A 24,166-nucleotide genomic window follows, 5' to 3' on the forward strand; every position below is an offset into this window, starting at 1 on the left:
AGACAGGTTTGAAAACAATTCAAATTCATCTCAAAGACAAAATGTTCTTTGTTAAAGGGAAATCAATTCTTTTAGTACATTACTTCCTAAATGACTTCTGTAAGATAACTCAGGATCTATAAAGACTCAGCATTTGCACAGGCTAAATAAATCCAATATTTTAGTTCATTTATTTTGGCATTTAATCTATATTTTTCAAAATATTTCTTGTAAGAACTGGGTTTTAGGGCTGATAGGCTAGATTTTTCCCCCTGCTTTCTATATAGCATGAGATTAGCTAGTAAATACAAATTAGAAATCAAATGAAAATCAAATTAAATAATTTCATTTGGGTGAAGTGAATATGGAGGAGGACCATGACACAGGGCTGGTAGTAACAGTTACATAATAGCATAGCCTGAGGTTCTTAACTCATCTCTCCTCTGAAATGTGGGTCCCTTGGTACCTGGTTATTCTTAGCTCCTGGTGAGTGTATGACTGTTAGCATCATTGACACCATATTGAGCTCATACATTTTTTTCCTGTCCTTCCACTGACCCTACCCAGGACTGTACTGTGCAGTGAATCACTTCTCTGTCATCAAGGGCTTGTAGTTAATATATTGTTTAATAATCATTAGGACCAGGAGGCCTCTGTGCTCTGTTATTCTCCAAATCAGTTCTCACAAAACTAGTTCAGTTCAGTTTACTCAGTCATGTCTGACTGTTTGCAACCCCATGGACTGTAGTACACCAGGCTTCCCTATCCATCACCAACTCCCAGAGCTTGCCCATACTCATATCCATCGAGTTGGTGATGCCATCCAACCATCTCATCCTCTGTTGTCCCCTTCTCCTCCTGCCTTCAATTTTCCCCAGCATCAGGGTCTTTTCCAATGAGTCAGTTCTTCACATCAGGTGGCCAAAGTTTTGGAATTTCAGCTTCATCAGTCCTTTCAATGAATATTCTAATAGGTAACAAAACTAGTTACCCATTCATAAACCCTGACTTAGAAATGCACATCCTGTTTCTCAGTTACCCTAGGTTAACTATAATATTGTCCCATTGGTCCCTTCACGATACACAGTACAGCTGCCAATGCTTCTGGGTCTTTGCCTGCCCAATCCTACCCCGTGAAAGGCGCTGAGTCATGTCCAACTCTTTGTGACCCCATGGACTATACAGTCTATGGAATTCTCCAGGCCAGAATACTGGAGTCGGTAGCCTTTCCTTTCTCCAGGGCATCTTCCGAATCCAGAGATCAAACCCAGGTCTCTCGAATTGCAGGCAGATTCTTTACCAGCTGAGCCACAAGAGAAGCCCAAGAATACTGAAGTGGGTAGCCTTTCCCTTCTACAGGGGATCTTCCGAACCCAGGGATCGAACCCACGTCTCCTGCATTGCAGGCACATTCTTTACCAGCTGAGCCATAAGGGGAGCCCGAGAATACTGGAGTGGGTAGCCTATCCCTTCTCCTGTGGATATCCCTGACCCAGGAATTGAACCGGGTCTCCTGCATTGCAGGTGGATTCTGTACCAACTGAGCTATCAGGGAAGCCTGAATATGCCACGAGTGAGTGAGTGAGTGAAAGTCGCTCAGTCGTGTCCAACTCTTTGAGACCCCATGGACTATACAGTCCACGGAATTCTCCAGGCCAGAATGCTGGAGTGGGTAGCCTTTCCCTCCTCCAGGGGATCTTCCCAACCTGGGGATCGAACCCAGGTCTCCCGCCTTGCAGGCAGATTCTTTACCAGCTGAGCCTGTAAATATAATAAGTTGATCCACTGAGTCTATGGAGAAGCTTGTTTCATTTTTTAGTCTCAAGACACCTTCTCAGTTCAGTGAGCACATTTCATTCCCTCCATCCTCCAACAGTGAGAAAACTGACAGAGATAAGGCACATGCTTGGGGTTTACCATTCCTTAGAAAATTCAGGTAAGACTCTACAGATGATGCAGCCAATTACTTAACTCATTGAGACTTGATGCCAAAGAAGCTATAATCACGGGTTCACTGTTAGTATCCACGGATCACTTAGCTTTGTCTAAAGCGAGGCCAAATATCAATATCTTATGCTGATGCCTTCCAGTTCTCTTACAAAGGTGCAGTTTTATTCATAAAACTAGATCATTTTATTCATAAGACTAGATAATTGACAGAAGAGTCTCTGATAACTTGACACCTTCCTGTAAAGATAATGATAAAGAACAAAGGGATGGCTATATAGGTTCTAGCTGTTTCTAAACAAATTCTGTTTCCAACTGTGGCATCAATGGGTATTTTGCTCCTCCATGACATAAGTCACAATCCTTACTGTAAACCCTTGGGAACTGATGTGTTTTTAAATAACTGTTCTGTAAGTTTTGGAGTTAATAACATGCACACACTGTATATTTTGTAATGGCCCCAGAATGCTCTTGTAATAAAACATTATATTTCCAAGGTAAAATATATAAATATTCACTTTAAATTGGATAAATAAATGCTATAAATAGCTTCAGGTTTGTTTAGAATGGGTTTTGCTGCTAAATGAGTTGTGCCAAACCTAGATAAAAACTTGTTTTAAAGAGATTTTTAGATTTGGGATTACAAACAAGGGGTTACGGATTTCTATCCGTGTACTTCTCCAAACCATTCAAAAATGAATTTATAGTCTCAATTCTTATTAACTTCACTGGGAAATTTGTCCCATACATTACTGGCCTAAAACATATTCCTTTCACACTTAAAATGTTACCTCTGGTCATTGTCCCTATTGATTTGCTCACCATATTCCTGGTGACTTTGTGGTTTTATTATTTCTGGTTATGGCAAGCTCTTGGCTTAGTTTCCTAAGAGGCTCAGTTTCCTCTCTTAGAAAATTGTACTTGGTCTTCTGCCTGGCACATAGTGCTTGCATCATTCAGCAAGCTTCCTTTGAAACTGTAAGCAAGAGAAGCTGATTCTGACTTAAGCAAAAGGGAGTTTATTGGGAGCACAGTCAGCTCTCCTTATTCATGACTTCTGTATCCATGAATTCAAAAAAATATATATTTGACAAAAACTCCAAAAAATAAATCTTGAATTTGCCAGGTGCCTGCAGCTATTTACATAATGTTTATACTGTATTTATACCTATTTACGTGGCATTTCATTGTATTAGGTATTATAAATAATCTAGAGATGAATTAAATTGCAGAAGAGGCTGTGCATAGGTTATATGCAAATACTATGCCAATTTTTACAGATTTTGGTATCTGTAGGGTTCCTGGAGCCAACTCCACCCTCAGATACTAAGGGATGTGTAATTAAAAGAACAGTTGAAGAACCAGGCTTGGAAATGGCAAGGATAAGAAAAGCTTTTGGATTGAAATTAGAGATATTTTACCTTTTAAAATTCTGAGTCACTTTGCTGAAGATCAAGCCCCAGGCAAGTCTGAGGGGTTGAATATGACTCAGGTGCCCACCACTTGGCTACATGACAGCCTGACACGTTGATTGACACTGCCACCAAGCCCGAAGCCTGAGCACGGGGAGGGAGTCACTCCCGCACAGGAACTGGGGCTGCTTGTTACAAGAAAACTGCAAATGCACTGTGACAGCAAACAAAACAAACCTCAGGGAAGTCTTCTATTGATTTCAAAATACCTTCAGAGTATTCTTAATTCCTGGCTTTTTGCTGCTGCTAAGTCGCTTCAGTCATGTCCAACTCTGTGAGATCCCATAGATGGCAGCCCACCAGGCTCCCCCGTCCCTGGGATTCTCCAGGCAAGAACACTGGAGTGGGTTGCCATTTCCTTCTCCAATGCATGAAAGTGAAAAGTGAAAGTTAAGTTGCTCAGTCATGTCTGACCCTCAGCGACCCCATGGACTGCAGCCCACCAGGCTCCTCCGTCCATGGGACTCTTCAAGCAAGAGTACTGGAGTGGGGTGTCATTGCCCTCTCCGCCTGGCTTTTTTGGGGTATGCAAAGTCCTCTTTTTTTAGGCTGTGCTCCTACAAAACTTATTTCATCCTCATGCACAGATTAGTTGTTTCCTCCACACTTTTCTCAGCACAGGCGCTGGAGACACTTGCTCATTAGATTTTATTTTCTCTCTTTACAATTCATGAGTTATCTTCAAAGTGATCTTTTCTCAAGGAGTATTTGCGGCCAAGGCAACACTGACAGAAGGAAGCTTAATGATAGAAACCACCTCATTAATAAGAAATGCTAATACTTCACCTGAAATCTACCTGGGAATAACAAGCATGTATCACATGGACCAAGAATCAAGAAAACGAAGAAGGCAAATGAATATGCCTTTTCCTCCCTCATTTACTGCTTAAGCTGTGTATACCTGTGGCGGATTCATGTTGATGTATGGCAAAACCAATACAATATTGTAAAGTAATTAACCTCCAATGAAAATAAATAAACTTATATTAAAAAAAGAATATTAGTAAACCCCTTAAGCCCCATGTTTCTTTAAGTGGCTTTTTAGACGGCAAGTAATTCTTCAAGTAGGCACTGATCTGTGCCCACCATCTGAGAGGGAGTTGGTAACACCCGCTTCTTACCTGGTATTCATACTCCGTAAAAGGCAGTAGTTGGACATCCTTAAAAGAGCTTGAGCTTCCATTATAGGCTAGCACTAGTTTTGACTTTTCAGGCTGAGTTGCTATTTGTCTTCTGTACAATTCATAGTATAAAACTTTTCCATTTGGTTGGAGGGGTCCTGTCCACAGAAGGGAAACGGTGGGCTGGAACCCCCCTGGAGCCATCTGCACCTCTAGATGGGGAGGGGGTTGCTGCCGCGGTGCAACCTCCAGGGTCTCTGTGGACACCCAGTCACTTGACACACAGCCCAGCCTGGTGCAGGCTTGGATTCGAACTTCATACCTTCAGGACACAAGGCAGAAATGACCCATTATTGGCAAAATCTAGTTTCATGGGAAGAATCTTTAAAAGACTAAGTGTTTTCTGGTGGGGCTGGGGGGGAAGACAGATACCTATAATTATCCTTATCTATACTGAGCCCTTTTCAAAGTCAACAAAGTCATGTTTCTATGGAAGTTTTAGAGCATTTTCAAGCCTCTTGGCTTTCCAAACTAAAGCAAAGATCCTCATCTGTCTGGAAAGGGTGGCCACAATTCTTCCCTAAACGGGAATGCACAGAATCAATACACTTTCAAGATACTTTTCAGGAAAATTCTGGGTCTCTGTAGAATTACTTACTACAGGGAGGAAGAACACAGATCCGGGGAATTTGAACGCATTTTCAGCAACCCTGGGCTCCTCCTCCTTTTGCAGTTGGAGCTAAATGATTCCCCAGGAACAATCCCAGGTCAGGAAAGAACGTCATGGAGTAAAGGTCTCCGTGGTAATAAATCCCCTCACCTGATACCCAACATCTTAGAACGGGCTCTCTTACACCACACAGAGACCTTTTGGGGCCAAAGTTAACCCAGCTATACACCAGATTATCAATCACGGAGACACCTTATCACCATCTAGTTAAACTCAACCAATCAATTATGTTTTGCCTCAGAGCTGGTCTCCTGCCACTGGGAAAGGTCTATTTACATATCAGGGACTTTCCCCTTTTTGTTAGTGTTAAGTGCCTGCGGTTGCAAATAAGTGCTTTCCCCCTCTTTTCCATGCCCAGCGGACTTTATGACACCCCTAATTTCCCCTCAAGCCCCAGCCACCTTCCTTCCTCCCTTTCTTTTATTTATTTTAGCTTCTGGCTATTCCCTCTTCTAGTTCCTGCTTTACCTCCTCCAGACAATCCCCGCCTTCTGTTCACTTTCGTGCTCTTTCTGCTCCCCTCCCCTCTTCTTAATTACAGTTTTCTCTCCCTTTGGGGAATCTCTTGCTTCCCTTTTCTGCTCCCCCTCCCTTCCCCTCCTCCCATGCCCATCTCCACCATGACTGGCTGCCAGTTTACTGGTGAACAAATCACAGCTGGGAATAGTGCGTCAGACTTCTAAGTGATTCTGAGAATCAGTTTTGATTTCTCACATATGGAATATTTGCTTTCTGGATTATTTGTGGGGATTAAAAAAGGCTGGGTCAGATTCTTTCTGCTTCTTAGTTCTTAGGATCCTTCTTCCTCCTGACCAGCTGGGGGTACCCCAAGGAGGACACACTAATTTGTAGTATTCAGTAAATGTTAATCTGCTGGGAAAACCCCAAATGATATAAATCCCAAATTCATATAGAAGTGATATTTTCCTTTTATTTTTGGTGTATGATTTGATGTTTTCACTGTTTACATCCTACATAAAATTACTATAAAATATTGGCAACATTCCCTGCACTGTTCATTACATCCATTTAGCTTCTTTATTTTATGCCTAGTAGTTTACACCTCTTAATCCCCCTTTCATCTATCTTGCCCATCCCTTACCCCCCTCCTCATTGGAAACACTAGTTTCTTCTCTGTTTCTGGTTTGTTACATTTGTTCACTTGTTTTTTCAGATTCCACATGTAAGTGAAATCATACATTTGTCTTCCTCTGTGTGCCTTATTTCAACTAAACGTAATACCCTCCAGGTCTACCCATATTATTGCAAATGACTACATCTTCCTGTTTATGGCTGAGTAATATTCCACTGATATTTTAAGCCATTTATGTCACTTACATCTTCAGTTACAGTGGACAGTCAAGGGACATCTCTCATTGTCTTAAATGCCTAAGTGTCTCAGAAAAATAAGATTTTCTTTTTTTCAGGCTGGGTAAAGTACCCTTCTCACATCTGGAAACTTTTTTCCCCCCCTTAGAAATATTTTTTAGTAAGAGTTTCAAAGGGGAGCAAATTGATATGATCTTTAAAATGTGCAGGTACCAGTCATGTAAAGAGGATGCCAGGATAAAATGTATAGTTCTGCAGCTAGCATGCACCCTTTTCATACCCTGCATCAGAGTAAGATAAAAGCCAGCTCACACAGCATGCGGATTAGCTACGGAAGATACCTGTGGAAGTTTTAATTACTGTTTAATATTTAATGTGACCCTAAATAATTGTCATGAGGAGATGCACAGGACTGCAAATGTTTCATTTCAACAGCACTATATATCAGAGATAATTGTAGGAGAGATCTAATCTGCATATCAGTAGATTATAATAATAGCTGAATTTTACGAATGGTAGTTGGAAATCAACACTTTTCCAGCCTTTAATTTTTTTAAGTGGTTCTGTTCATTTTACTAAATTTTAAGCATAAAATGTTTTTTATTACTCTTCTTGCTGGGGATTCATGTTACCTAAAATATGATGGGGGAAAAAAGTCAAGCAATTCTTTAAGCTATGGGAAGAGCACCGGTGGCCAGATTCCTTTGTGTGGAAAGTAACACACAGCCGTGCTCATCAGAGAATCCAGAGGGGACCACTGACAAAACGTGAGCAGGCGAAGTGTCACTGTCCCAAGAAACTATGGGATCAGAGCTGAGGGGATCCTAAGGAGCTACAGAAATAGTCAGAGGAGCCTCATCATTCCTGGAAGATGTGCTGGATTCAATAAGGAGTGCTCTCTCAAGACCAAATGTTGGATCAGTCCAACCCTGGCTGGCAACAGCTCTCATTGCCTGCTACTTGTTTTTTTGTTTAAAATAATACCTCCTTTTCCTCAGAGCCTAGGTCAGATAACCCCAGTGGTGTTCTTAGAACTGCCCAGGGGCTGGCATGTTTCCAGGAGGGACCAGACTCAGGGAAGTGATGGCATCTCTCTGCTACTTGGTTCCAGACATTGTGATGAATTGCAGACATTTCTAAACAGTTGACATTCAAAATGTCACCTGCAAGACTTTTGCTCTCCAGAAGTTATGCAAGCAGCTTTGGGCTGAATAAGGATGTGGTTAGTCTACTTGGATGGTTAAATGGATGAGGGGTTGGGGGACATCACACATTTTGCTCTTGGTCTTCATTGGAACTGACCAAGGGTTCATGTAATAGAAAGAGACAGTGGCTTGTTCTCAGTAAACCCGAGTTAGTTACTTACCTGTGAAATGGTTTCAACTGGTTTACCGTGAACGACTGTGGACCAAAGGAATTATGAGTTGTGTTTATGTGTATGATTTTTGTTTCTCTTTCAAACAGCTCCCGGATGAAGAGGGTATAGTTGACAATATGACCATTTGTCCTTACTGGAGGGTCCCAGGTCACTAAGATCTCCTGAGGGCCCTTGGCCAGCAATCTTGGAGGTTCCATCCCTGAAGGCGCTGAGGGGCTGGTTCGATCTTTGACAAGTGGACTCAAAACACCCCCTTGGCTGTTGTTGGCCATCACTGTATAGCCATACTCCACACCTGGGGTGAGAGTAAAGTCATGATACCGAGTTTCCAGGCCGGTATACACAATTGTTCCATCCCTCCTCAGCTCATAGCTTCTGATCCGGCCATTTGGGATTCTGGGTAGTTTCCAGGTGACTTCTATGGATTCTGAGCCTGTAACTTGCAGTTTTGGAGGGTCCATGTTCTGTGGTGGGGCCTCCATTGTCCAGGCAGACTCTGGCACGCTCACCGTGCAGCCTCCCTTGGTACACGCCACCAGGGAGAAATTATACTGAGTATAAGGCTGCAGGTGGGAAACCAACAGAGTCAGGTTCTGCCCAGCGGGATACTCTTTCCCACCCAACCTGAGTAAATACTGAGTGATCTCTCCATTCTGAATCGATGGCGGGGACCAAGATACATTTATCTGAGTGGCGCTGATGGTCCTCAGAGCTGGAGGGTGGACCCCTGCAGGGGCAGCCTCAAGGGTTGTGATGCTGGTGGTCGTGCTGGCAGAGCAGCCCCCGCTGGTACAGGCTGTGACCCCATAGCTGTACGTGGAGAAAGGGAGCAGCTTCTCATCGGTGTAATTGAAAGTCACAGCATCAAAGCTGAAAGGATAGAGCACCCCATTTCTCTGCAGCCTGTAGGATTGGATGATGCCATTAGGCTGTTCTGGAGAGACCCAGGCAATCAGCACTTTGGGAGGAGTCACAGATACCTGGGCTACCTCAGGTGGACAGAGGCCGTCCGGAGGTGCCTGCCTGGTCCTCACCCCACTCCAAGAGCTGCAGGTGTGGCCAGCTGAGTTCCAAGCGTGGACTTTGTATTCGCACTGCATCCATGGCTGCAGACCTGTGTCATTATATATAAATGTATTCCTCTCAGTATTAGACTCTATGAAAACAATTTTCTCATCAGCCTGGATTGTCTGATTCTCCCAAGCTTTTCCCTCGAAGCATCTGCGAATCACTTCATAGCGAATTATCCTTCCGTTGGGTTTAATGGGCTCCGACCAGCTCAGCTCAACACTGGTGGAGCCCACCGACTGGATGGTGGGAGCCGGCTGAGAGTGGGGGGCGGCTTCCTCCGTCCAGAGAGGCTGGGGTGCCGAGTGTGCACAGCCCGCCCTGGTGCAGGCCTCCAGGGTCAGGGTGTAGAGTGTGAAGGGGTCCAAGCGTCGGAAGAGAAACTGACGATTCAGGCCAGTGTACTCCAGGGCGTCCTCACTGAAGACATTGTATGTCTGCAGGAAGATGGAGAATAAAGCATACGGTTTCTTGGTGTCGTTATTTTGTGACTTTTAACTTCTTCTTTCTCCTATTCCTCGTCTTGATGACCCTAACCCAGAAGAAGCATTCTGATATTAATTTGAGGAATGGGATCTTTGCTCTCCCTTTTTAAAGTTGGATGTCATGTAATCAGTCAGCTCAGTTGTGTCCGACTCTGTGTGTGTCACGTAAGCACATATCTAAAAGCTAAGAGTTACTGAACCCGATTCTTTGACTTAAAGAGTGCTCATGGGCTTTCCTCCTATTTTTATTTTTTTTTAGAAGTGAGGATTAGTATTCCAGTTCACTATTTTATAAATATTAAGTGCTTCTGATTTCATCCTGAGTAGGCTAATAGGGCATATCCACATTGGTCTATCTCCTACAGTATTTATTGGAAAATGGATTATAATGCTTAATAATTGGTACTAGAGTGCCATGGCGGGAAATTTATCAATGTGTCTGTGTATAGGCACACATGTATGTGCCGAGGTCCACATATATGTTATACATGTGTCTAAAAACATAGATATGAGGAGACAAGGAATGGAAAAAGCCACCCTATGTTCTCTCACCAGTTATGGAAAAATTGATAGCTGCTTTGGAGCAAACTATTCTTTGGTTCTGGGGAAAACCATCTGAAAATTCATGACACAAATGCACAGCACGTTTCCAACATCTACTACTCACTGCTCTTTGGGGAAGAGGAGAAGCAATGTAAATTGTGTAGATGTTCTTGAATGATGGTTTCCCACCCTTTCATACTTCAGTACATCTGAGAGACAGGAGATACTCCTGTACATGGTTGTGACACTTTAATGGTGCATCTTAAAATGAGATGGATACATATACAAGTCCCTTGGGAGGCATATCTTCCCACAGGTTGTTCCTATGGAAGCTTGACTTAGACTGGGTTGTTGATGTACTTTAACACTATTTAAGATTAAATAACCTAGACTTGGAAATCTTCTTGTTGGACTAGTGTATTTTGATGTGATTTTCTTGTTGGGGTCTCAAGGCAAGATCACCCTCCTGAGGGAAGGGGTATAGAGTATTTTCTGGAGGGAATACAGATTACATAATCAATTTGAAAGCCTCAATGATTCTCTGTCCCCTCACATCCCATATTCACCTGGCAAATTTCTCAGTTCAGTTCAGTCATTCAGTTGTGTCCATCTTTGCAACCCCATGGACTGCAGCATGCCAGGCTTCCCTGTCCATCACCAGCTCTGAGAGTTTGCTCAGACTCATGTCCATTGAATTGGTGATGCCATCCAACCATCTCATCCTCTGTCGTCCCCTTCTCCTCCTGCCTTCAATCTTTCCCACCATCAGGGTCTTTTCAGTGAGTCAGTTCTTTGCATCAGGTGGCCAAAGTATTGGAGTTTCAGCTTTAGCATCAGTCCTTCCAATGAATATTCAGGACTGATTTCCTTTAGGATGCACTGGTTGGATCTGCTTGCAGTCCAGGGGACTCTCAAGAGTCTTCTCCAGCCCCGCAGTTCAAAAGCAACAATTCTTCAGCACTCAGCTTTCTTTATGGTCCAACTCTTACACCCATATATGACTACTGGAAAAACCATAGCTTTTACTAGACAGAACTTTGTTGGCAAAGTTATGTCTTTGCTTTTTAATATGCTGTCTAGGTTGGTCATAGCTTTTCTTCCAAGGAGCAAATGTCTTTTAATTTCATGGCTGCAGTCACCATCTGAAGCAAATTTCTAATTAATGCTAAATTCATTTTTCCCTCTCAAACTTAGCTTCCAACTGAGTTTGGACAAAAACAGTCAAATATATTGACTGGAGCCCTGCATATTCATTGGAAGGATTGGTGCTCAAGCTGAAGCTCCAATACTTTGCTCACCTGATGTGAAGAGCCATCTCACTGGAAAATACCATTATGCTGGGAAAGATTGAGGGCAGGAGGAGAAGGGGGCAACAGAAGATGAGATGGTTGGATGGCATCATCGATTCAGTGGATGTGAGTTTGAGCAAACTCTGGGAGACAGTGAATGACAGGGAAGCCTGGTGTGCTGCAGTCCATGGGGTGGCAAAGAAATGGACATGACTTAGTGACTGAATAACAACAATAACAACAAATTGACTGGTCTCATTTGGAACTTATTACTATAAGTTATTACTTATTATATTAACTATTATTACTATAGTTATTACTATAACTTTTAAATAGATGATCACCAACTATAGAACCATATGCTTACTCTCTCATTTTCCAAAGTGATTATTTCATGTCTCTCCTTTCCCTACTAATGGGCAACATCTCCTGTTGTTGACATGACCCCATGTTTGACTGAGGAAACTAGAGGCAGTCAGAAAGGAATGTTCTCTCATTATATATCATCACCACCATATGCATGTGAATCTAGACATACGCTATTTGCCTCCCTTCCTTTTGTTATGGATAAAGTATTTCTGCCCCCACAAAGACCACCTGGGCCCCTGGATCCCATGCCCTCCTCCTTCATATAGATTTCACTCTCACAATTACTCTCATTATTTTTTGCATCACTGGTTTATCTCCCTCTACTGAGTTGCTTCCATTAGCATTTAAATGTACTCTAGTATCTTTCATTGATTTTTGAAGAAAATTTCTTGACACCATAGTCCCCTGGCTCATGCTCCATTTCTCTGCTTTTCTTTCCATCTACACTTCTTTGAGGAGTTGCTATCCTATTTCCTCAAAACATCCGATCAGGTTTCCCATTTTACCACTTGATTTTCTTGTCAAGATCACAATGACCTCTTGGTTTCCAAATACAGGGTCATATCTCTGCCCTCTGTTACTTATCTCTCTATACCATTTGGCACATTTTCTCTTCCCTTTTGGAATATCCCACTCATCTATTTTTCCTCCCCTGCCTTGCCAGATCCTCTCCTTTCTCTTGACCTCCAAATTTTTGTTGACCTCCAAGCTTTTGTATTCCCCAGGGCTTGATTCCAGGCTCTCTTCATCTCCAGCTATAGTCTCTCCATAGCTGATCTGCTCTAGGACTTTGGGTTTGAACATTACCCATCTGCTCATGAATTCCAAATATATATATCTTCATGAGGCACTCTTGAGAGAGTTCTAGACTCGTACCTCCACCTGCCTACTTGTCTCCTTAGACCTGCACATCTTCCAGCCTTACCTTTCTGGTTACGGACTCAAAACCAAAATCAGAAATATTCCTATTCATTCAGAAATACTCCTTTTTCTTCACGTGTCACATTTAGCCCTTTAACAAATATCATCATCTCTACCTTCTCAATGCATTCCCAATCCACCCACATTTCTCTGCTTTCACCACTTCCACTGGGATTCAACCCACAGTCAATTCCACTCTGAATTCTTAACAGACTCCAAACAGCACTGGTCTTATAGCCCACTTTCTACCTAGGAGCCAGAGTGATTTTAAAAAATATAAATTTGATTGGGCTATTCTTTTGCCTAAACACTTCCATAATTTTTCACTGTACTCAGAATTCTAAGCTCCTGCTCACAGACCACAAGGTTGTACACCATCCACTCCCTACTGACCCCCTGAGTCTCTTGTAGTATTCTATCCCCTCCCCCACCTCCCCCAGCCATTGTTTCAACCACACTGGCTTTCTTTCGCTGATGTGAAGACACCAAGTGCATCCCTGGCTTCAGGTCCTGCGTTTACTGTTCTCACATCTTCACATGACTGCCTCTGTCTTATCATTCAGGGCTCAGCTCAAATGTCAGCTCAGTTCAAATGATCATCCATTCTCAAGAACGAGTAGGAATTATTACATTATTCTGTTTAATTCGCTAGTTCTGTTCACCACTCTCTGAAGATCTCTGGTCTATCTGTGTACTAGCTTTTTGTTTGACACCCACATACACACACGTAAAGTCTATAACAGGAGGAACCGTGCCTATCTTATTCACTCTTGAATAATTGGCTGGCACTTAGTAGAAGCTCAATAAATATCTGGCAAAATGCAAATGCAGGTATAAGGAGTAGATATTTTTATTGTCAGTCATTCTAGGAAAAGGCAGATGCTGGGACAGGAAGCAAATACTCGTAATCAGGGGTGCCTTGATGGGTGTGAGAAAAGAAACTCTTCTTTCTGCTGGGAACCTTAGCGCTGTGGCTTGGGTTGCAAAGCCATGGTTCCTAAGGCTCAGGCCTCCTGTCCCAGAGTTGGTGAAGTCTGGCTGTGTCACACACTGAGGGCTGGGAGAAAGCAGTTGCTAGTGCTGCCTGCAGTAGGCCTGGAGGTGGGCAGAGAAACAGCCAGCACAGGCAGCGAGGCAGCCTTCAGGGAGGCCCATGAGAGCGGGCCTGGCCTGCGAGCTCTAGTTATGGCTCTAAGTCACTCCCGTAGGTAATTTTCTGCTGGCATCCTCCTCGTAGGGGTTTCAGGGAAGCTTTACTCAAAGGCAAAGCTGAGTCTCAGCTCTTCTCTATGGATTTCGTGGGGAAGTCTTTGCCACCTTGAGAGACAGTGGTCAAGGAGAGGCAGAGTGTCTATGAGAGGTGTAGCGGATGGAAATTCTGCAGCCTCAGCCTGTACAAGGCAGTTGGTGAGGGCCTGAGTAATGGTCCAGGGCCAGAGGAGACTACGGGCTGAGGCAGTAATAAGTGGAGCTGAGTTGCCACTACCACTGTGGAAGAAAATCGGAAGGGAGATGAGGCTGTTTCTCATGTGGGTGATGCTTCAAAGCATCCTAACTTGGGTAATAGTGGAAATGCAACCTCATTTGGGTTCACAGACTGGTGAAGCCTGGGTTATATGTGACATTAACAAGACTGCATCTCCTGGCCACACAGGGACATTGGGGACTTAGCAGACATGTGGGGTTTCCTGTTTCCTGCTGAGTGAGCTCCATTCAAAGTGCATATTAGAGAAAGCTTGAGCAAAGGGCTGGGCAGGACCATTCAGGACGTAGTAGGAACACAGTCATTTGGAGTTCAGTTCTCGTGTGACTTCCTAGCTTCAAATCCCAGTTTGATCATTGCAATGCTATTTAGCCTTGGACAATGATTTAGCCTTTATGTGCCTGGTGAGATTTAATGATACCTATCGCATAAGGCTGATGTGAGGATTAAATGAGATAATCCACGGAGAGTACTTAGCCAGTGTTGGGTTCACAGGAAGCATGACACATGTGAGCTAGTTTTCTCTGATCTATGATCAAGCGCCTGGAGGAGCTATTGGGAAGAATTAACCAGACTGTGAAGGGAGTGTTCCCGCAGTGACCTGATGGCATGTCAGGGCTCATCTATTTATCTGGAGAACACCAAACATGACCACATATCCAGGGTAGACTTTACCTTAATCACACCATTGGTTCTCGCAGGCTCTGACCACTGCAGCAGCAATGCCTGCCCATTCTCTTTCTGCTCCACTGTGAAGTTGCTCAGCCCACTGGGGGAAGATTCGAGGGTCTGAACCAGAGTCCAGGGGCTTGAAACTTCTCCGGCCTGGTTTGTGGCCACAACACCGACGTGATACGTGGTGAAGGGTTCCAAACCAAACAGGTGGGCTTGATAGCTGGTTCCCTGGAAGAAAATGAACAGGTTAGTCTCCTTTTGGAAAATTGCTACCAGTGGCTAGAAGGTCATTCTCTGGACAAGGTATCTCACCACTGGCAGCACAAAGAGCACAGCAGAGCTTTGAATTATTAAGAAAACAATATGGTGTTTTCTTGTTGTTCACACGCTAAATGTATTACCTAATGTTGTGTGATTTCATACATACACATCTCGTATCAGATAGGATCTTTGCTTTTCCAGAGCTTGCAACCCAAGGGATGTGATATATAATTACAACAATACAAAAATCTAAGATGTTTCAGGTCATTGTCGCATTCAGATTATGATGGAAATCAGTGGCACCAAGGTGCATGGCAGGGAATGGGATAATCTTAGGGGTCTAGAAATTGAACCACAGCAACCCTAATTCTCTCTCTTTAAACCCCAAAACTATTTGTTTATACAGAAAACTCTCCCCATCTCTCCAGTATCCTCTTTCTTTCTCTTGGTATGCATATACATTTTACAAAGGCAATAAAATAAACACAAGAAAACAACCACCAATTGAACTATAAATGCACAAACATCCAGAGAGCAGTCTACTATTAATATCAGTGTGAAAATCTCATTTGTTAAAAACGTGCTAACTAAAACTATTAAATTTACCAAAAATAATTGTTAGCTAGGTTTTGAGTGTTTGGTTTTTGTTAATTTAAAATTAAAAAAAGAAGGATGGCACAATGAGTTATCCTCTGCTTGGAGACCAGCATTTACCATATTTTGCTTAATTAAACTGCCAAGAATCCTAAGGCGCTGTTTCCTTAGGATTGGGCTGGATGGACATACCTGCTTACTGACAGAAATTATGTCTGCAAGTGACCAGTAATGTGTGTATAGGTAAACACACACCCACAGACTCTGTCGTGTACCTATTGGGTGTGGATAATCGCAAGTTACTTTTTACTGGTTTAGTAGGATATTTACACTTAATGGTGCATGAGGTCAGCTTTGGTTTATTTGATGCTTAAATGTGACAGATAGTCTCCAATTGTCTTTTCTTGGTGGGCACAGGAGGAGGAATGTGAGATGAAGAAGAGGAAATTATTTCTGAGAGTAGGTTCCAGAGAGAACCAAAGTCATGTGTATGGAAATTCTTTCTGAGGGCATCCAAATCACATTTTGAGTAGAATCTAGAATAATTCTGAAACAAATCCATCTGAACCACTTTTCCAAAAAAACCTGGTCAGACAAAACCAAAACACTGTAGAAATCATTTTTGACACCATTTCCCCACATCCTTGGTGATACGTTTTGTAAGTTTGTATGAGTTAATGTTTATTATGTGTTGAACACAAGCAGAGGAAATATAATTTCCTTTACTTATCAAAAACTTGTAAAGTCAATTTTCCTGTTTCAATAAGGTCCCATTATGATATTACACGCTAACCTCTTGAAATCTTTTAATATTTAAACATTTGCTAAGCGACCAGACTCTGAAACAAATTTTACAGAAATACTAATTTCTCTTTTTTGAAATATTAAAAGTTCAATCATAAATATTTAAAACTTATTTCTCCAACAACATTGGATTGGCCTTTTAGATAAATATAGCACAGAACTAGAATGACCATAATGAATATTAAAGCTGAAGATGCTACAAGTCCCGATTACAAACATTCTTTTCTGATAAATGATTCCTTTTCTGTGGAAATAGGGCAAACATGGGCAAGATTAATAATGCAAAAAAGAACAATTCTTTGTTCAGAATATTCGGTAATAGATGCCAAAAAAGCATCAGCTCCAAAGCAAATAGTAATCACCTCTAACAGATTATATATATAAAAAAAGGTAGGCTGCTGGGGGACATTTAGAGATCCTTTTGTCATAAGAAACATGAAAAGCATGTGGGCTATAAAGCAAAAACATATGTATATTGTCAATAGCAGCACCTGCTCAATTACAGTTTATTTCAGAGCTGAGAATTCCGTTCAGCCCCTAGATGGCAATACTATCAAACACTTTTGGTACCAAGAGTGCTCAATGATTAACAACCGACGTTCAGTCATCCAACACACTCCAGGCAACCATTTAAAAAATAACAAAACTGATTTCATTATAGATTCTTTTAATAAACATTTATAGCCAGATCCTTAAAAGCAGAAGTACTGAAAACGCTGCAGCCTCAAAACCTCCACTATCTAATGTGGAAATATGACCTGCAGGTCTTGAGCTGAAGTTCATGCATGCCTGACACAGAAATTTTTATATGCACACTCCTACAAAAGGTGATTACAGTGGTTGTTTTACTTAATTTGATCTATATATCGTCTTAAAAAAATAGAAATAATCACATATCATAAACATAAAGGAAACATGAAGGAGAATTTTTATATCATAAATTTATACTGATGACAAATTCCTGTATTATGTTAACTTGTTATTTCCGCAAAGGTACAACACACACACGCACATTCACACACACACATGCTTTAAATAAACCTCAGTGGCAGCCACGCTTTTTGTCAGTACTTAGTAAAGTTTATATAAAAAATAAAGAAAACTTAAAAATGACACGACAATGCTTATAAATATATCCTGTGGTAATAACCAAATCTCAATACCAACAGATGTTTCAGGAAATCATTTATGTCATTCTTCCCTGGATGGATTTCTAACCTCAGAGTTCCCTAGTTTGGAATCTTACTATAAAATCAGGGCACTATAAAATCTCTGTAGATTGGGTTGTGTCTTGCCTGTTTATTTAGTTACTTGTGATTTTTCTTAAATTCAGAATATTTGCTTGAGCCCTGTGGATCTTACATGCTTGGGGTTCCTTTCCTTACTTTGGGAAAAGCCCTTATTAAAAACCATCTTCCTTCCTTCTTCTCCTCTGCTGCTCCTTTCCTCCTTCCCTCTGGAGATAATCTTAATTCAAGGCTCTTCCTTTTTTCTCTCCATTGTTGTCATTTTATTTCCCTTTCCAGTCCTACTGATTTTTTTTTTTTTTTTTAGATATACATGTTTTTGTTACTCCTGACCTCTGGGCTACCAACTTACACCTGCTTCCCTTTTGTTTTTGCCCCATCCATGTTTACATCCACATAATGTACCTATTTTAAAACATTCTAGAAGTGTCTTAACCACTTCCATTAGGCAGCAGATGAAAAGAATGACTCAGTAAAGGAAAACAGAAATAATCTGTTCTCTGCAACTTAATACTTTCCATGAGACTTTACGCTTTTTGTTCTTAATCTGATAGGCATGAGAGTCAGCATCTGGATGGGTTTCCCTGATGGCTCAGCAGTAAAGAATCTGCCTGCCACTGCAGGAGAGGGGGTTCAATCCCTGGCTCAGAAAGATGCCCTGGAAAAGGAAATGGCAACCCACTGCAGTATTCTTGCCTGGCAAATCCCATGGACAGAGGAGCCTGGTGGGCTACAGTCCATGGAGTCACAGAGTAGGCAGATACGACTGAGCGACTAAGCAACAACAACAGCATCTGGGTACAAATCAGTGAGTCCTTTTATGAGACATAAGACAAGACTCTCTGGAACACTCTGCCAGTTGAGGTTCTGCGGGCAATTTGAACTACATTTTAACCTCTCAACTCTGCTCCTGGGGCACATGAAACTACTTGGAGTCTTTGCCAGCCTGACAATTTTACACCATCTCCTCTGATTATTTTTGATGACTTGAAGTGCCCCAAAGGTGGCCATGGGGTCAATAGGTTTATGTAGGTTGAAAATGATCAAAAATTACCATTGATCTGTAGCTGTCAATAAAAGGCTGCATGGGGAGACTCCCTGCACAAATGTTTAAACTGCATAAAGCAACCTAACTTAGTCATCTTTGAGTCTATTGATCTGATGATCCAGCAGTTTCCAGAGCCTTCCCTCTGGTCTTTAAGGTGCATTTTCATTGAACCCATTTTCCTTGGCCCTAAAGACTCTTTTTATTCTGCTCCTGGCAATGAACTAGAGCAGTGATGTCTGGGCACTGCTGTGCTCATCAAGTCTTATGTGTGCTTATTATATTCTGGAAAGGGTTAATCTTCCTGCTAAGTCTAAGTCTCTTCAGTCCTGTCTGACTCTTTGCAGACCTATAGACTATAGCACATCAGGCTCTTCTGTCCATGAGATTTTCTAGGCAAGAATACTGGAGTGGGTTGCCATGCCCTTCTCTAGGGGATCTTCCTGACCCAGGGATTGAACCTGCGTCTTTTACCTCCCCTGTGCTGACAGGGTTCATTACCACTAGCACCACCTGGGCAGCCCAATCTTTCTGGTGACCTTAAACTTTTTATTCCCAGCCAATGAGGTTTCTTCTGCCTTTACCCCTTATCTTGGGCTCCTCATTTAAAGGGGTGACTTTTGGTTTATCAGTCTTTACCTGGTTGTAGGATATTTCCTTGCCTCCTTAATTCTCATGAATGTCAAGAGCCAGAGAATACATCATATCAAAAGTATGCTTTTTTTTTTTTTTTTGTAGAGAGCTTCAGAGAAATCTAGATCTAAATATATTAACTTCTATAAGTATAGATATATTAACTTCAGTTGAACCACTTGGATACTGCTTCTCGGTTTTATCAAAAGTTATAGTTACGTTGTCATAATGATAAAATAAAGGAATGGTTATTGAGAAGCTTCTGGCTTAGTTACAACTGATGCATGAGAAATAGAAAAAGTTCTCATTTAGCATCACTTGAAATTCATGGCTTTGAGCAGAGTACATCCAATCAACTGGATGACTTGTATACAGTTTGGTGCATTAAAAAACCAACACAAGATACTTTTCTAGATCTCTGAAAGCCAGATAATTTGAGTTGTTATCAGTCTATATTTCTTTCCATTCATGAAGTTAATTTTTGAGTTCTTCAAAAGCTCATCAATATAACTTATATCTAGTACTTATTTTGTAAAAATCAAATCAGTCTTAATACAGAAATGATCTATCACCCATCACTAAATATCAAACTTGAATGCTTTTTCATGGTTATCTAAGCATGGACTTCCAAGACTACAAAACGTTAATATAGTAAGAAAATTTCCACTGATTTCACACATCCACTGACATTATGGGTGCCATCTCTGCCTACAGATCTCTTGGTTGGTGGGATAAAGAAGACATTTTTTGATGACACATAAATACATGTAGAGTTTCTCCAGAATCTAAGATCAGCTCAGTTCAGTTCAGTCACTCAGTTGTGTCTGACTCTTTGTGACCCTATGGACTGCAGCACGCCAGGCTCCCCTGTCCATCACCAACTACCAGAGTTTGCTCAAACTCAGGTCCATCGATTTGGTGATGCTATCCAACCATCTCATCCTCTGTCATCCCCTTCTCCTCCTGCCTTCAATCTTTCCCAGAATCAGAGTCTTTTCTAATGAGTCAGCTCTTTGCATCAGGTGGCCAAAGTACTGGAGTTTCAGCGCCAGCATCAGCCCTTCTAATGAATATTCAGGATTGATCTCCTTTAGGATGGACTGGTTGGAGCTCCTTGCAGTCCAAAGGACTCTCAAGACTCTTCTCCAACACCACAGTTCAAAAGCATCAATTCTTCAGCACTCAGCTTTCTTTATGGTCCAACTCTCACACCCATACATGACTACTGGGAAAACCAGAGCTTTGACCATACAAATCTTTGTTGACAAAGTAATGTCTCTCCTTTTTAATATGTTGTCTAGGTTTGTCACAGCTTTTCTTCCAAGAAGCAGATAGACTGATAGTATAAGAAAGGTAGAAGAAAATACCCTTTAGGTCATGGTCTACTGTCATGCATGTAAACAGTGTGTTTCTTAGGCAGCATTGCTTAGTGGCATGACAGAGGTCCGGAAACAGTCAGTGGAAACAGTTAGCATTGTTGGCCAAGAGCTGCTTTCAATTCTTTCAGTGCTTTGGGGCATCTGGTACAAGACTGCAAAGTGGTGTGGGGGATACAAGATGGATAGGACAGGCTTCTGATTCTTAGGAGCTTATAATCTAATAGAGCATATCAACAATGCATACAGACACACACAAATCAGAGTGTAGCAAATGCTATAACTGAGTGCCAGGAAAATCAGGGAATTACTGAGGGGATACTTCTAGTTGGGAAAGGAGGAGGTAAGGCATTGGGGAAAACTTCATTGGCATCTGATATAAGACGGGAAAGATGTAAAGTTTGAGTAGATGAAAATGTGTGTAGGATTGGAGGAAAGATTAGAAGAAAAACTGCAGGATACGTTTGGGAAAGAGCTAAGAGCTGAATGAGCCAAAGAGCTGTGGAGATAGGGCAATAGTGGGGAGTAAGGCAGGGAAGAGGGTGGTATGACTGGAAGGGATTGTGGAATGTCACCCTAAAGTTTTTGGACCATATTTCATAGGAAACAATCAGCAACGTCAGAGAAAATTTTAAGAAATAATTATAGTTATAAATAAGTAAAGAACTCCATCATTTGAAGGAATGATGGAAGAACTTTAAAATTCTGCCCTGTCATAGTACAGGTCATGGTTAGTGGCTGGTAAAATAATAAATCTGTTTAGATGAAATAATTAATTTAATTATTATTCAGCCAAAATGTATAGATTTTTCATATGTAAAAGGTAGTAGAGTGCTTTCTTAGGAATTCGATTTTGCAGCAACATGGATGAACCTAGAGTTTATCATACTAAGTGAATTAAGTCAGCTAGGGAAAGACAAATACATTGCTTATATGTGGAATATTAAAAAATGATACAAATCAACTCATAAACAACATAGATAAACTTACAGACATAGGAAATAAACTTATAGCTATTAAAGTGGAAAGGGGGGACCAGGGAGATAAATTAGGAGTCTGTGATTATCATATACAAACTACTATATATAAAATAAACAATAAGGGTAATTTAGGAGTTTGGATTAAAATATACATACTATATATATAAAACAGATACACACCAAGGACCTACTCTATAGCACAGAAAACTACTTATTTTTTTCAATAACCTATAAGGGAAACAAATCTGAAAAGAACACACATACACCATATCTGAATCACTTTTCTGCACACCTGAAACTAACATGTTATAAATCAATACTTTAATGGAAAAAAAGAAAAAATAGATATGCTATAAATAGTAAACGTACAATTAGAAACTAAATAATGTTGACATAAAAATGCTCATCGTCACAGATAATATACATAAGCGAGTATGGCAGCTATACAAAGAGGTCGAAGCCATTATTCTTCAACTGTGTATGATAACGCCAAATATGTGCTTTGTTCAGCTCATAATCTTAAGAGACAAAGTTTCTGCTCCTATAAATTGAAACATGATAACCTTGGGAATAAGATAATTTTTAATGTATTGAATGTTTGCTCCACTTCAAAATTTCAAATTACTCTTTACACAGCGCTTGTAGTCCAGGTGGGGATTATGACAACTGGACTGAATTGAAGCCAATTATACTGTCTAGTGTTTTGACTTCCTGTCAGGATCGCATGTACCTGGGTCTGTGGTTTCTGTTGATGGCAGGGACACATTTGTCTGGAACCATCCATACCCTTATACCCTGTACATATCAAACAGCTAGAATCAACTGGAAAAGTTTAGGGATACTGCTGATTACCACAAAGTAAAATGAAACTAATTCAAATGTATAAACAATAGGAATGAAAAGTGAAAAAGTTCCTCAGTCATGTCCAAGTATTTGGGACCCCATGAACTATACAGTCCATGGAATTCTCCAGGCAAGAATTCTGGAGTGGGTAGCTGTTCCCTTCTCCAGGGAATCTTCCCAACCCAGGGATCAAACCCAGGTCTCCTGCATTGGAGGCAGATTCATTACCAGCTGAGCCACCAGGGAAGTCCAAGAATACTGGAGTGGGTAGCCTATCCCTTTTCCAGGAATCTTCCCAATCCAGAAATCGAACCAGGGTCTCCTGCATTGCTGGCGGATTCTTTACCAGCTGAGCTACCAAGGAATTCCTAGTTCTGGGTTCTAACTAATGTCAGAGGGTTCAACTGGAAAGATTTCAAGAAAGTATAAATGCATATCCTCCCATTAAGTAATTGCTGACATGTATTGTCATATACTTGATTAGTCAGGAGTTTGTTATAAAAATTATAAATTTAAAATGTTTAGCTTAGAGTATTCATGTGTTAGTGCCATGTAGTATACTTTTGTGTCTTTACTTTCACAAATATTTATGTTCAGAGAATGATATGTGAAAAACTACGGGTGTGTGTGGTATTTCTTTTATCTCACTGAAGTACATCATTCATTTCGTAATGAGGGGCCAATGCAAAAAGAACATTCAATTCACAGAAGTTTTCTTTATAGACAAATGGGCTCTATCAATTTAGCCTGTAAAGCAAAAGCTAGGGTTCTTACAAAGTGAACGATGATACCTCAGGTACCATAAAAACACTGAGAGAGGAAAAGAACAGTTTGAAATGGCTCATTTTTCAAAAGAGAAGAGGAAAAAAAAAATTTGTGATAATTAAATTTTAAAGTGGCAAATCAGTCACACTAAATATTAAAAAGCAGTCCTTCAGATCTATCAAAATTAAAAATGTGCATACTCAATGACCTGGCAATCTATTTTATAGTAAAAGGGTACTAAACTACATTGAACCAAATTTCATTCATTCCAGCCAGCCTTATATTTATTCAATCCTTGATTAAAAACATCTAGTGAAGGCTTCCTGTGTACTTGACACCCCCCTAAGCTCTGAGGACACAGCAGAAAACAAAAGAGATGAAACAGTACCCTCCTGAGTCTTATATTAAAATGAGAAAAAATGGGCCATCTATAAGCAAAATGGAGAGACAGGGTGAAAAATTGTGGCAAATTATGAAGGGAATAAGTAGAGCGATGAACTAGTGTTTAGATTTAGGTGGTGGGGAGAGTGAGTCTTGGCTTAAGAAGGGTGGGTGAAAATCCTTGAAGACATTTCATTTAGAAATTTCTTTAGACTGCGGAAGAAACCATGTGAAGAACCGGGGGAGAAACTTTCAGGCAGAAGGATGAGCTTGGGAGTTTTGCTGACAGAGAGAAGCTAGTGTGAGTGTGGGTGTGAGTGAGAAGGAGAACAGCCCAAGGCACAGTCAAAGTGATGCGCAGGTGCGGGACGGTGTGCATCTTTTAGGCCAAGAGTCAGAGCCTGATGCTAATTTCAATGGAAAAGTATTGAAGGTCTTTTAGCAAGGG

The 24,166-nt window shown here is 41.2% G+C and overlaps 1 protein-coding gene across 1 annotated transcript in view; it reads right to left on the reverse strand.

The window, feature by feature from the left end:
• The window catches only part of USH2A (usherin), a 935,662-nt gene that overhangs the window by 68,320 nt on the left and 843,176 nt on the right, over window positions 1-24,166 (reverse strand). The window contains exons 62-64 of the mRNA XM_005690572.2: window positions 14,790-15,017; window positions 7,945-9,461; window positions 4,520-4,841 (exon numbers count right to left, since the gene is read on the reverse strand). Of these exons, the coding sequence (XP_005690629.2) occupies window positions 4,520-4,841; window positions 7,945-9,461; window positions 14,790-15,017 (2,067 nt within the window). The remainder of the gene's footprint in view (window positions 1-4,519; window positions 4,842-7,944; window positions 9,462-14,789; window positions 15,018-24,166) is intronic.

This window comes from Capra hircus, chromosome 16, assembly GCF_001704415.2.
Source record: "Capra hircus breed San Clemente chromosome 16, ASM170441v1, whole genome shotgun sequence".
Taxonomy (NCBI): Eukaryota; Metazoa; Chordata; class Mammalia; order Artiodactyla; family Bovidae; genus Capra; species Capra hircus.